Source organism: Moschus berezovskii, chromosome 15 (genome assembly GCF_049115385.1).
Source record: "Moschus berezovskii isolate FMDL1 chromosome 15, NW_MosBer_1.0, whole genome shotgun sequence".
Classification (NCBI taxonomy): Eukaryota; Metazoa; Chordata; class Mammalia; order Artiodactyla; family Moschidae; genus Moschus; species Moschus berezovskii.
The window spans coordinates 40790091-40804532 of record NC_142474.1 but is presented as its reverse complement, the minus strand read 5'-3'; the positions used below and the strand labels follow the sequence as shown (position 1 = coordinate 40804532).

The 14442-nt window shown below is 39.9% G+C and overlaps 1 protein-coding gene across 1 annotated transcript; it reads left to right on the top strand.

Moving 5' to 3' along the window:
* Positions 1-1215: 1215 nt before the first annotated feature.
* Positions 1216-10996, top strand: LOC129559569 (aldo-keto reductase family 1 member C4). The gene is made up of 9 exons (XM_055431480.2): positions 1216-1373; positions 2711-2878; positions 4165-4281; positions 5527-5604; positions 6033-6155; positions 7162-7271; positions 8131-8296; positions 8489-8571; positions 10731-10996. Exons 1-9 carry the CDS (start codon positions 1290-1292, stop codon positions 10771-10773), a joined length of 972 nt encoding a protein of 323 aa, XP_055287455.1. The 5' UTR covers positions 1216-1289; the 3' UTR covers positions 10774-10996.
* Positions 10997-14442: the final 3446 nt, after the last annotated feature.

Genomic DNA, 14442 nt, shown 5'->3' with positions numbered 1-14442 from the left:
TCACTTTCATCAAGAGGCTTTTGAGTTCTTCTTCACTTTCTGCCGTAAAAGTGGTGTCATCTGCATATCTGAGGTTATTGATATTTCTCCCGGCAATCTTGATTACAGCTTGTGCTTCTTCCAGCCCAGCGTTCCTCATGATGTACTCTGCATATAAGTTAAATAAGCAGGGTGACAATATACAACCTTGACGTACTCCTTTTTCTATTTGGAACCAGGTTGTTGTTCCATGTACAGTTCTGCCTGTTGCTTCCTGACCTGCATACAGGTTTCTCAAGAGGCAGGTCAGGTGGTCTGGTATTCCCATCTTACTCTTCTCAAATTTGTTGTAATTTCAGTTGCTTATAGGTTTTCGTTTTATGAATAATGTTGAGCAGGATAGTAAATTATATAAATACTTGTCAGCTACATTATGAGTGTTTTTTAAAAATTATATAACAAAGTCCATGGAAGAAACACTCAGAGTCTGTTTGCACACTGCACATGGTATCCAATAATTATTAATATTTAATCTCCTGTAAACATCTTGCCAAATGTCTGTTTTGGTATCCTTTTCAGGATTTTACCCTTGTCAGATCTGTAAATGCTTTCTCAGGTGACTCAATGTTAAAGAATTTGCCTGTCAATGAAGGAGTTGTAAGAGATGTGAGTTAGATACCTGGGTCAGGAATTTCCCATGGGATAGTAAATGGCAACCCACTTCAGTATTATTGCTGGGAAATTCCATGAACAGAGTAGCCTGCCAGGCTACAGTCCATGGGGTTTTAAAAAAGACAGACAGGACTTAGCAACCAAACCTCCACCAGTAAGGTCTGTAAAGCAAAATAATTTTGCTGGTGGGAAATGTAAAAGGCAGTTTGTTTTCATTTGATATTTTTATTCTTTATTAAGGGATTATGTTTTGAAAAATACTTATTAAACATTCTTTCAAATTGTGCAACTTGTGTGTTTGTATGTACTACGAGATAGTTGTTTCAAATGATGTTTGATCAAGAGTGGGCTTCTTAATCAGAAAAATGAAATGACTGGCATTGGTGGTTTCTGTGCAACATATGGTCAATAATTGTTCTGCATATCTCATCATTATATAACTTAAGATAGTCTGATAAGAAAAAACAAACAAGCTAAGTGGCTAAATATTCCTCTTACCCTTGGGACTTGTTTAATACTTCTCCTCCTACAGCGTGTCTGCCAACTGGACATTCAGCTGGGGCGTTAACTTCCTGTTATTTATAACCTCTGAAGGCAGAAGAAAAAATCAGTCTGCTTACTCAGAGGAGCAACAAGCAATGGATCCCAAAGGCCAGACAGTGAAGCTTAATGATGGCCATTATATTCCTGTCCTGGGATTTGGAACCTTTGCACCTCTAGAGGTAACGTTAGTGGCTGTGGGTTGAGATATAAATAGTAAGTGAATGTAACATGAGAGGAAGGAACTTGGATTGTCAAGCACTGAGTTCCTGTGTGACTCTGGGAGGATCACGAGGTTCTACTAACCAGGCTGGAACCATGCCCTGTGAAAGGGGAGAGAGCATCCAGTCTTCACTCTGCATCAGGATCTGAGGCTGTGCTCACCTTCAAATTACTCTGGGTTCCCCTCCAGTTTCCATCTCTTTCCCAGCTTGGCAGAAGAGGTGAGGCTCAGCTGTCAAGAACACTGACTGTCAACTGCTTTGCTTTGAGGGGGATTGCAATGGTGGAGTTTCTCGTGTATTTAATTAGTTCAAAAATTCTTTGCTCCTTCTGAAAAGACATGACCCAGAGAAATATTTGAGGTAAAAGTTCTCAAAGATGAGGTGACTGAAAACTAATGGGAGGCAATTTCTTTTCTACTGTGGGGTGCCTGCTTGGTGCTAGGCAAGACACTCCAGCTGTGTTTTGCCTGTACTTCTTTTTCTGCTTGGAAACTTCTTCTAATGGAAAATATAGTGTCATTTAAGGGGATAAGCTACAGTCTTACAGGCAAGGTTTTGCAATGTTTCCTTGGGTGTAGTAATGTGTTTTTATTAAAATATAATTTTCAGTGCTTGGTCATAAGCAGAGTGTTGATGATCATCAACAATGGATCTTTTATGAGAACATAGCTTTGTACACCTTGAATAGATACAGTTTTTATTTAGTGTATTCTGTGTGACTTCACTGGTAAACAGAGGTCTCAATAGCTTTCATCTGCTTTCTTGATGCTTTTACCAGGCAACTTACACCTTTATTGATTTTGCTTCAAACATCTCACAACTTAAATCATATCCATGACTACAACCTTATACTGAGTCTTATGATTTCTTCCAGCAAATCTCTGAAACTTGAAGTGGTTTGGGGGTCCTCTGATGCCAGCAATCAACCACTGATTGCCTGGCATTAAATGTTTCTGTATGTCCATTTAGTTACTTACTAGGAATGAAGCAGATGACAAATGATGAGATGGTTGGATGACATCACTGACCCAATGGACATGAGTTTGAGTAAACTCCAGAAGATAGTGAAAGACAGGGAAGTCTGACGTGCTGTAGTCTCTGAGGTCTCAAAGAGTTGGCCACGATTTGGTGACTGAGCAACAACAATGTTCAGGGAAACTGTCATGGATACATCACCACACATACAGAACTAACCAAAGGCACAAAGAAAAGTGGGTTCTTGGAAAGATCAACCTGGGCCTCAACAATCTCTTAATCATGTGAATATTTAAGTTGTACTTTTGTTGTTTATGTAGGTTACTAAGCGTGAAGCTCTGGAGGTCACCAAATTTGCTATAGAGGCTGGGTTCCGCCATATTGACTGTGCTCATTTGTACCAAAATGAAGAGCAGGTTGGCCAGGCCATTCGAAGCAAGATTGCCGATGGCACTGTGAAGAGAGAAGATATATTCTACACTTCAAAGGTGCTGTGTGTTTTGTGTGTGCACATGTATGTAAGTGATTGTGTGCAGGTGACAATTAGGTAATAGGATCAGTAGTTGTTTGGTCAATGGTGCTTATTGCTACAACTCTTTTCACACATATTTATGTATTAAATCTAATATCCTTCTCCACCAAACCATAATCCCCCACCAAAGGAAGAGTGTGATTATACCCTTCTCATCATTGGTGTGTTCAAATTTTAATTTTAAATTAGTCACTTGCTTCTCTGAACCTATACCAGAGCAATGTGATTTAGTATGGGTGAACGAATCAGACAGAACAGTTATCAGATTATAGCTTTGCTTATCACCTGGTAGACTTTCTAGAATTTCTTCTTATTCTGAATCAGTTCTTAGATCTGTCAGTATGAGAGCATTGGGACAGGCACTTTGTGTATAACACAAGATCTAGCCAAAGTGTCTTGACTTATCTTCTACCCATATTAATATGTTCAAGGTCTTTTCCCTACAGTTACGTAAACAACAAGATACTAATTAATTCTGAGAGATCTGATTGTTTGATCCAGTTAGAGCAAGTTTGTGAGCAGGTTTCACGTTTTATCAAACATAATTCAGATGATGAACATGGTAATTTTTCAATAATTATTTTTATCTCTTCCTTCATTTCACTCCATTGTGACTGATGTAAGAATCTGTCTGATTCAACTGATGATAATTTAAGCCAATAATAAAGCTTACATGGGTAAGTTAGAGTGAAAAGGACCTCAAAAGGAAAATCAGCATCTTTCTTGAGGTCATTTGTTTTAATCAGTAAAAATGTCTAACTAAAGTGTTAGACATAGTCCATCAGTTGTGTTCATCTCTGTGACCCCATGGACTATAGCCTGACAGGTTCCTCTGTCCATGGACTTCTCCAGACAAGAATACTGGAGTGGGTCTCCTTCTCCAGGGGATCTTCTCCAGGTAAGAATACTGGAGTGGGTTACCATTCCCTTCTTCAGGGAATCTTCCCAACCCAGGGATCAAACAGGGTTCTCCTCCATTGCAGGCAGATTCCTTACTGTCTCAGCTACCAGGGAAGCCCCCAAATGTCTAAATATTAGATGAAAGAAGAGGAAAAAGTTACCTAAAGTACTGGAATTCCCTGGAGGTCCAGTGGTTGGGACTCCGTGTATTATTACCATGAGCCTGAGTTCCATCTCTAACTAGGGAACTAAGATCTCTTCAGCCTAACATTTAGCCCCCGCCCCCCCCATTACCTAAAGAATTAATTTAACACAGCTTCTATTGTTGTTTAACCTCTGCAGCTTTGGTCCACTTCCCTTCGTCCAGAGTTGGTCCGACCAGCCTTGGAAAAGTCACTGAAAAATCTTCAACTGGATTATGTCGATCTCTATATTATTCATTTTCCAGTGGCTCTGAAGGTTGGCAATCTATTTTTAAAATCAATCACATATATTTTTTCTTGCCTCAGAATGCTTATAAACTTGCATGGATGGTTGACAAAATTTTTCTAAGTAGGTTGTAAGGAAGCCTTCACTACACCAGAATCCTCCCAAATAATCATTTCTGATCATCTTTTTTACTGAGTTTCTTTGAATACATTACCTGCCTCCCAGAGAAAGGAGTTAAATAATCTGACAGAAAAACTTGTGAAAATAAAAGTAGGTGAGTTCAACACACAGTCAAAATTATGACGCCTGAGTCTCTGTGGATTTCATGAATCCAGAGTTTGGTGCAGCCGTGGTGAGCATGACACTGCCTTACATTGAACATGATGAGTTTATCTGCTCTTTCAAGTTGAGCAGATTTGGTAGTGCTCTTTCTGTGTAGGTCTAAATCTCCAAGCCTTTATAGGGACTTGGGAAGCCTTGCCTACACTGATGTCCGTTTTCACGTTTGTACACTGCACTCAACCACTAAGAACTGTATCATGTAGAACTCTTGATTTTAACTTATATAAATCCACTCAAGCCATCCGATGCAAAATAGCTTGGAGGACTATGTGGATGGCAGGTCCCAACCATGGAGATCTCAGGATTTGCAGTACTCTTCAGAAATGTCTTAAAAAAAAAAACAACAAAAAAACCTTTATCAAGGCAATCCTCTGGGTTTGCTTTACTTTTACTGAACATTTTCCATTGGTGGAAAATATAGTCTTGGGACAGCTCAAAGCTCATGGTCATGAGCATTTGAAAGCATGCCTGGATTGTCCACATTCCATATCAACTTGAGAGCCTTGCTAGTTCACATGACTGCCCTAGGGTATCAGATGCTCAGAGAGAAAAAGAAGTCTGATTATCTAGACCAGGTCAAGGTTGCAATTTTTATTCTGGAAATAAAGCCATGTAGCTTACTGCCATTCACAGCTCAAAAGAGGCATCTCAAAAGAGGCAAGTACAGGAAACAAATGAAATTCACATAAGTGACTATGAGTCCCATTAGGATCTAGAAATATTATTTTTATTACAACAGATAGTATGTGTAAGAGATTAGAATAAGTCTCAATCTAAAGACATTGCTTACAACTCCATATGAAATCACTGCAAATATTAGTATCTAGAAAGTTATAAACCTGACTCATGAAGGTTTAATCCCTGGTGCTGCAGGCTGGCTAAATGTGGAGAAATTACTTTGTGACATCTCTAAAGTGACTGCTTCCATTCCAGCCAGGGGAGGCACTTTTACCAACAGATGAAAATGGAAAAACAATATTTGACTCAGTGGATCTCTGTCGCACCTGGGAGGTGAGTCTGGGGAGGAGAGAACCAGGGGAGGAACCAGGAGAGAGGAAACCTCCTTCCTTTCTCCCACCTGTGATTATGGGCTGTGGACCATCAGAGTCAGCAGTTCATGAATCTAAGGGTTGTGATGCTAGGGTTGTGGGGAGGGAAACATTGCTGAAATGTTCACAGAGAGGAATAGAGGAGGAGAATTTTGGCCAGCAAGACAGGCATCTATTTCCTTCCATGTGATATATCTTCTCTGAGGTTTTTCTTAAGAGGAGATGGTAATTCTTCTTGTGTCATTACCTTCTTCCCCTTTTACCTTCCTTATAATAAATGCTAATTCTTGACAGGAGACATATTTTACAGGTTGTCTTTCAACATTTATTCTTTTTCTATTGCCCATTCCAAGTGACTATTCATGACTGTTCACCACCCCTCCCTCCCAGGCCCTGGAGAAGTGTAAGGACGCAGGGCTGACCAAGTCCATCGGGGTGTCCAACTTCAACCACAAGCAGCTAGAGAAGATCCTGAATAAGCCGGGGCTCAAGTACAAGCCCGTCTGCAACCAGGTGAGCAGTTCAGCTCCTCTCCCTCCTGCTCTTTAGAACCTCCTTCTTGCACTGGAGCCTGATGTCTGTCTGTCCTCCCCTCCTCTGTGGACAGAAGATTCTAGAGAATAGGACCCACAAAGGTATCTGTGTCTGATAATTTCTGGGTAGAAAATATTTGAAACCTTCCTGTTAAATTGTGGTGGGAACTGAGGGAAGGTAATGGAGGTGAAGGGGGTTAGACTAGACATGCAGAACTAAAGGAAGGAGGTGTTTCCCTGAGCTGAAAGCATGACCAGAAATTGATGTGAAAGTTCTCAAAGGGAACTGTGTACAGGAAGAAAGACAATGAACATATTAGTTTCCCAAGTGGAGCATCAGTAAAGACTCTATCTGAAGGAGAAGCTGGCTCCATCCCTGGGTCAGGAAGATCCCCTGGATGAGGAAAAAGCAACTCACTCCAGTATTCTTGCCTGGGAAATCCCATGGACAGAGGAGCCTGGCAGGCTATAGTTCATGGGGGTTGCAAGAGTTGGACAGGACCTAAAAACTAAACCACCACCACCAAAGAAAAGTCATATAAGATGGGTTTCAGAGTTTGTATGGGGTTTGAATGACTGAATCCTTAGTCTTGGTGTCTTGACATTTATGAGTACAGTACAGAAACAGGTAGCACAGTAAGAAAAATGTTCTGGAGATGATGAAAATCACCCAAGTAAGAGGGTGAAGGTAAAGGATCATGGTGATGCTAACACTAGATGAAATATTTACTCTGAAATATTTACTTAAATGTAGAGCCCACCTTGTGATTTTCTCCATCTTGGTTTGGTCCTCTCACCCATGACTATCATAAAATTAACTATATAAACAGAGTTTTCTCTATTTTTCTCTTGATGTTGATATTTCCAGTTTATATTTAAGTTACAGTTTTTTTTCCTTTAGCACCTTTAAAACCTTTAATCTTCTTCTGTCCTGTTAATATTACCTTTTCATATAATCTGACACTCTTCTTTTTGGCATTCTACAGGTGGAATGTCACCCTTATCTCAATCAGAGCAAACTGTTGGAGTTCTGCAAGTCACATGATATTGTTCTTGTTGCCTATGGTGCTCTGGGATCTCAACGAATAAAAGAATGGTGATGAATCCTATTGAAGACAAGTGGGAGTTTCCCTAAATTCCATTTTTGATGAAATAGTTTAAATCGTACAGTACTCAGATAGCTCTCATAGGCAGAGGGGAGAAAGGGGAAAGATGGAAAGAATTCTTCTCTTTTATTTTCCCAGCTCCCAGACAATTTTTCTACATTGTATTAGTCTTGTAGATTCATCAGGAACAAGTGTCTATATTAAAATCTCTATATGATCCTTCTTTGAGACCAAAGACACAAGCTTATCTCATGATTTACTTATCTATTAACTAATGAAAATATGCATTTCTAGCCTCACTTACCTTATGTTTAAAATTGGGATAGTAATATGAAACTCCCAGATCTATCATGATAGAAAAAATTCCAATGTGAAGCATTCTTTTTAAACATCCATGGAAGACTAATGGTGAAATGAATAGCTCTCATTTTGAGACTATTCAATTTTGATCAATACTCTAGAAAAGTGAAAAGTAAAAAAAAAAAAAAAAAATTCCCAGTCTTTTCCTTCTCTTTTTCTATTCATGGTGGTTAAAGAAGAAAAAAAGTAAAAAAATAAATAAAATCCACCTGTTTGGCAGCACTGGCCTCAACTCAAAAATTCATCTGAATCACCTGCACCGCTTTGTAAACACAGAATGGGAGGTGACATAGTTGTGGTTCTGATTCAGTTGGTCTTCAGCTCAGCCATGGAATTTGTATTTCTAACAAGATCCCAAGTGATGCTGATGCTGTTGGTCCATGGACCACACTTTGAGAAGCACTGTCTAGAGTGGACCTACTTGGTCTTTTTGGGAAGTAGCCTCACAAATAAGTCTCAGCTCCTTGGCATTTCTGAATTTCCTTCCAGGGTGAACCCGAACCTCCCCTTTCTCTTGGAGGACCCGGTTCTCTCTGCCATTGCCAAAAAGTACAAGCAAACCCCAGCTCTGGTTGCCCTTCGCTACCAGATACAACGTGGGGTTGTGGTTCTGGCCAAGAGTTACAACAAGAAGCGGATCAAAGAGAACATACAGGTGATGAGTGGGCTGTAGGCAGAGGGCTCCTAAGGAATATCCTTCACAAGGGTCATTCTTTGTCCAACTAAGGACAGATATGGCTTCCCGGTCCCCTCTTCTTGTCCCCATCCAGTTGGAAAGTCCTTCAGTCCCCAGGGGAAGGCTGGCTCCTTGGGGGAAGAGGTTAATGTGATTCTTCTTTCCTTCCAGGTGTTTGACTTTGAACTGACTCTAGAAGATATGAAAGAAATCGATGGCCTCAACAGCAATATAAGATATAATGAGCTACTACTGTAAGTGACTTGCAGCTGTTTCAGTTTTCTGTAGCAGGCAGGTCAACAGGGAACTAAGTTTTTTCAAAGCTTAGTTTTAGGGAAGATGTCCTAATCTCCAGCATAGAAGTAAACCAGGGACTTCCTGCAGACCTCAGACCAGAGGTTTCCTCCAAGGCTCTGTCTCTGACCAACATAAATGTGATTGGGGCCCAGGCCAGCCCAGAGATGACATGGTGGCAAATCCACTACTTTGTGCTGCTCATTCTTGTGTCTGGTGCATCTCCTCTCAGGGCCCAGGCACCGTGTGGACACAGACAGCACAGTGCTTTCAGGCCAGTATTCTTTTAAGGACTTATGAAAATATTTCATCTTCAATTCTTTTTTACATCAGGGGAAATGATCATATTAGTGATTACCATGTAATAATGAATCCATCCTTTAGCATGTTCATGTTTATCCTAATATAATCGTAAAATGCCACGCTCATGTTTTTATGGAGAAGGGGCCCACAAAGGCCAGTGTGCATAGGTACTGAGAGTTCACAGTGGGCCTGCTTCAACAACTTCCCCCACACCCTCACCAAGAGTCTAGTCGCTTTTCTCCCTAATAGGCATTTCTTTACCAAGTCATCATTCATTTCTTTCAAATTTATCTCTTCATTGACCTTTTCCCCCTGTTCCAATTCCCATTTCTTCATCCTTATAATGTCACCAAATGAATTACAAATAGATCATGAGCTTAACTGACTCTTCAGTGAGTGATGACCGTGTCCTTGGCAGGACACACTCAGATAAGATCATCTGGTCTCTCTGGTTTTTTGAGTCCACAGTCACCCCAGTGTAGCCTTTGTCCACCAGGGCTCCATCCCATGGGGGAGCCCCTGCCTCCTTGACTTTGACTTAGTCAGTACTATGGAATTGCAACTGCCTAATTACTGCAGGTGGTTGTCAGGTTTGAAGAGACAGAAGGCTAATCAAACACAAAGAAGTTAAAAGGGAGTTTAAAGAGAAGAAAATACAATTTAGTGATAAAACAACTCTCTCTTGTTTGGAAAGCTGTATCTTGATAAATGAAAAAAAATGGATCCTTTTCTGTTCTCAGCCTTTGAAGTATATTTCTATGTGCTCCTTTATTAAGCTGTGAATGCCTAGACTTACTCATATTTGTGGGTTCAGGTCAACAGCACGGTTATTTTGATATGGAATTGCTCAGAATACACTCTTTAATGAATTGAATTGAAAAGGACAAATTTAGAAAGAAAAATGAGAACATAAGAAGCAGAAGACAATGGTAATGCTAATTATGAACAATAAGTGTTCTTATAAATTATACAATGATTTATTCTCTAGTTATGATCACTCAGGTGAATGTGGTATTTCTTCATTATATTAGAAACTCCTTACCTGGGGCACCCTGTGTCCTGGCTTCAGTAGTTATTTTCTGAATGCTGTGTGAAAAAGATCAACTAATTTCTTAAGGGTTTTCCTTTTCATCATCTAGGGCCCTAAGTTTTACCTGTGGCTGAAATGACCTCTACCTTTAGCCGTCATCCATTTTTTAAAAACTTTCCTTACTATTAAAATTTTTTTAAAAAAGTATTTATTTTTGGCTGTGCTGGACCTTTGTTGCTGCATGGGCTTTTTTCTCTAGCTGAAGCGAGTAGCGGCTACTCTGTAGTTGTGCTTCGTGGGCTTCTCATTGCAGTGGCTTCTCTTGCTGTGGAACACAGACTCTAGGGTGCATGGGCTTCAGGAGTTGTGGTCCCTGGGCTCTAGAACACAGGCTCAGTAGTTGTGATGCATGGGCTTAGTTATTCCATGGCATATGAGATCTTCCTGGACTAAGGATCAAACCCGTGTCTCCTGGATTGGCGGCGGATACTTATCCACTGAGCCACCAGGGAAGCCCCTAACCATAGTTCTTGGGCCCTTTTATAAACTTTAACCTGGGTCAAATTACCTGTCACTGTGGAGTGAATATTACATGTGGATACTGGGTTTGGACGTGCAGGTGCCGTGTGCACATGGAACAGGCATCTGCATGTGTGCTTGTTGGGGGAGAAGGAGGGATGTGTTTGTAGATTCAGAGTGTCAACCCATCCTGACTGCAACACAGAGTCAAGCTCTCTATGAAAACATGACAGATTTAATAAATTAACACTCCTCTTTCTCTTTCAGGGGTGTCGGTCACCCTGAGTATCCATTTTTTGAAGAATATTGACTGTGAGCTGTACACGTGCATTCTACCAGAACGTCTTGCTTCTAGGGCTGTGAAGAGGATTTCTGTACTTGGTAGAGGTGCTTAAAAGAAGTGTCTTCCATTTCAAAAACTTGTCTTTCCTTTATTAAAAAAACATTTTATGAAATAATGAAGGTTTGAAAGTATTGATTCTTGTCTTTCCCAATAATTAAAATAATAAATGTAAGTTACACCACTTGTTAAAGAGATTGTCTTTTCTCCATTGAATAGGGGGGTTCAAGATGGGGAACACATGTACACCCGGGGCAGATTCATGCCAATGTATGTCAAAACCAATACAATAATGTTAAATAATACTTAACTTTGGTGCATTTTCCTTTGTCAGTGAAATATTAATCAGTTGACCTAAGAAATAAATGGAAAATTTTATTTGATTTAAATTTAAGGATTAATACCATCAGGGAAGAACATCTCAGAAAGTTCTGGGAACTGTTCTGTCCATTAGAGGTTTAGGTACAGTTATGGAGGTTTTTAGAAAGAAGGCTGTACATCAAATGACATATTATTGACAGAGTACATAATCCAGATCTAAGCATCATCGTGCTGGTTCATGTAACCCCTAACAAGGTCAAGATAGAATGCTCTCTTTTAAGGAACTGTGTTACTGATGCTGGGAGAATGTTGTTCTTCATGGTTGAGCAGGTCTTCCCTCTGATGGGGGAGGTCTGATCCATGGGTCATGCAGACACACAACTCACAGTGAGGAGAGAGGAGTGCAAAGGGCAGAGAAGAATTTTTTGTTGCTGAAGTTTATCTTGTCTTTTCACAAAATATGTAATTTATTTCACACCTTCATAATTTTCCTTTTCTGACTCTTGGAGACCCTATGGACTGTAGCCTGTGAGGCTCTTCTGTCCATGGCATTGTCCAGGCAAGAATACTGGAGTGGGTTGCCATGCCCTCCTCCAGGGGTCCTTCCAGATCAAGAGATTGAACCTGTGTCTCCTGCATTGGCAGGCAGGTTCTTTACCACTGGCGCCACCTTGTGTATTTATTTATAAATTGAAATGATCTTCAGCACACAGGTTGCATACTTATTTTTTACTTAAGTATCTTGGTAAGCTGTAACATAGTATTTTAAAATTACAGTATTATATCTTGCCTATTGTAAAGCAGTGCATTATATCAAATTATCTAATTTTAAGTCATCTGTCCATGCTCAGTGTTTTTTAAAATTAATTTATTTTTTATTGAAGGATAATTGCTTTACAGAATTTTGCTGTTTTCTGTCAAACCTCAGCATGAATCAGCCATAGGTATACATATATCCCCTCCCTTTTGAAACTATGTCCCATCTTCTTCCCCATCTCACCCCTCTAGGTTGATACAGAGCCCCTGTTTGAGTTTTCTGAGCCATACAGCAAATTCAAATTGGCTATCTATTTTACATATCGTAATGTAAGTTTCCATGTTACTCTTTCCATACATCTCACCCTCTCCTCCCTTCTCCCCATGTCCATAAGTCTATTCTCTATGTCTATTTCTCCACTGTTGCACTGTAAATAAATTCTTCAGTACCATTTTTCTAGATTTTGCATATATGTGTTAGATTATGGTATTTATCTTTCTCTTTCTGACTCACTTCACTTTGTATAATAGGGTCTAGGTTCATCCACCTCATTAGAACTGACTCAAATGTATTCCCTTTTATGGCTGAGTAATATTCCATTGTGTGTATACCACAACTTCTTTATCCATTCATCTGTCGATGGACATCTAGGTTGCTTCCATGTTATAGCTATTGCAAATAGTGCTGCAGTGAACAATGGGATACATGTGTTTCTTTCGATTTTGGTTTCCTCAGGGTATATGCCTAGGAGTGGGATTGCTGAGTCACATGGTGCTTTTATTCCTAATTTTTAAGGAATCTCCATACCATCTTCCTTAGTGGCTATATCAATTTACATTCCCACCAACAGTGCAAGAGAGTTACCTTTTCTCCACACCCTTTCCAGCATTTATTGTTTGTATACATTTTGAGAGGGCCATTCTGACTGGTGTGAGGTGGTATATCATTGTAGTTTTGATTTGCATTTCTCTAATAATGAGCGATGTTGAGCATCTTTTTATATGTTTGTTAACCATCTACATGTCTTCTTTGGAGAAATGAATGTTTAGGTCTTTCCCCCACTTTTTGATTGGGTTGTTTTTCTAGTGTTGAATTGTATGAGTTGCTTGTATATTTTGGAAATTAATCCTTTATCAGTTGTTTCATTTGCTATTATTTTCTCCCTTTCTGAAAGTTGTGTTTTCACCTTGCTTATAGTTTCCTTTGCTCTGCAAAAGCTTTTAAGTTTAATCAGGTCCCACTTGTTTACTTTTTTTTCAATTTCCATTACTCTAGGAGGTGGGTCATAGAGGATCTTGCTTTGATTTATGTCATTGAGTGTTCTGCCTGTGTTTTCCGTTTTTGGTCTTACTGCTGCTACTGCTGCTAAGTCACTTCAGTCGTGTCCGACTCTGTGTGACCCCATAGACGGCAGCCCACCAGGCTCCCCTGTCCCTGGGATTCTCCAGGCAAGAACACTGGAGTGGGTTGCCATTTCCTTTTCCAATGTGTGAAAGTGAAAAGTGAAAGTGAAGTCGCTCAGTTGTGTCCGACCCTTAGCGACCCCACGGACTGCAGCCTACCAGGCTCCTCCATCCATGGGATTTTCTAGGCAAGAGTACTGGAGTGGCTTGCCATTGCCTTCTCCTTTGGTCTTACATTTAGGTCTTTAATCCATTTTGAGTTTATCTTTGTGTATGTTGTTAGGAAGTATTCTAATTTCATTATTTTACATTTACCTGTCCAGTTTTCCCAGCACCATTTATTGAAGAGGCTGTCTTTTCCCCATTGTATATTCTTGCCTCCTTTGTCAAAAATAAGGTACCCATAGGTGCATAGGTTTACTTCTGGACTTTCTGTCTTGTTTCATTGGTCTATATTTCTGTTTTTGTGCTAGTACCATACTGTCTTGATGACTATAGCTTTGTAGTATAACCTAAAGTCAGGAAGCTTGATTTCTCTGGTTCCATTCTTCTTTCTCATTGCTTTGGCTATTTGGGGTCTTTTGTGTTTCCAAATGAAATTGTGAAAATTTTGTTCTAGTTCTATGACAAATGCCATTGGTAATTTGATAAGGATTGCATTAAATCTGTAGATGTCATTTGGTAGCATAGTCATTTTCACAATATTGATTCTTCCTACCCAGGAACATGGAATATTTCTCCATCTGTTTATGTTATCTTAGATTTCTTTCATTAGTGTCTTAGAATTTTCTGTGTACAATTCTTTCATCTCCTTAGGTAAGTTTATTCCTAGATATTTAATACTTTTTGCTGCAATGGTGAACAGGATTGATTCCATAATTGCTCTTTCAGGGTTTTCATTGTTAGTATATAGAAATACAAGTGATTTCTGTGTACTGATTTTGTATCCTGCAACTTCGCTAAATTCATTGATTCAGTTCAGTTCAGTTCAGTCACTCAGTCGTGTCCGACTCTTTCCGACTCCATGAACTGCAGCACGTCAGGCTTCCCTGTCCATCACCAACTCCCGGAGTTTACCCAAACTCATGTCCATTGAGTTGGTGATGCCATCCAACCATCTCATCCTCTGTCATCCCCTTCTCCTCTTACCCTCAATCT

Excerpts from the sequence above, each read along its gene's own strand:
- LOC129559569 (XM_055431480.2), top strand. The coding sequence starts at position 1,290 with ATGGATCCCAAAGGCCAGACAGTGAAGCTTAATGATGGCCATTATATT. Across the intron at positions 6,156-7,161 it reads ACAAGCCCGTCTGCAACCAG|GTGGAATGTCACCCTTATCT; the intron begins GTGAGCAGTTCA and ends GGCATTCTACAG. Across the intron at positions 7,272-8,130 it reads TCTCAACGAATAAAAGAATG|GGTGAACCCGAACCTCCCCT; the intron begins GTGATGAATCCT and ends ATTTCCTTCCAG.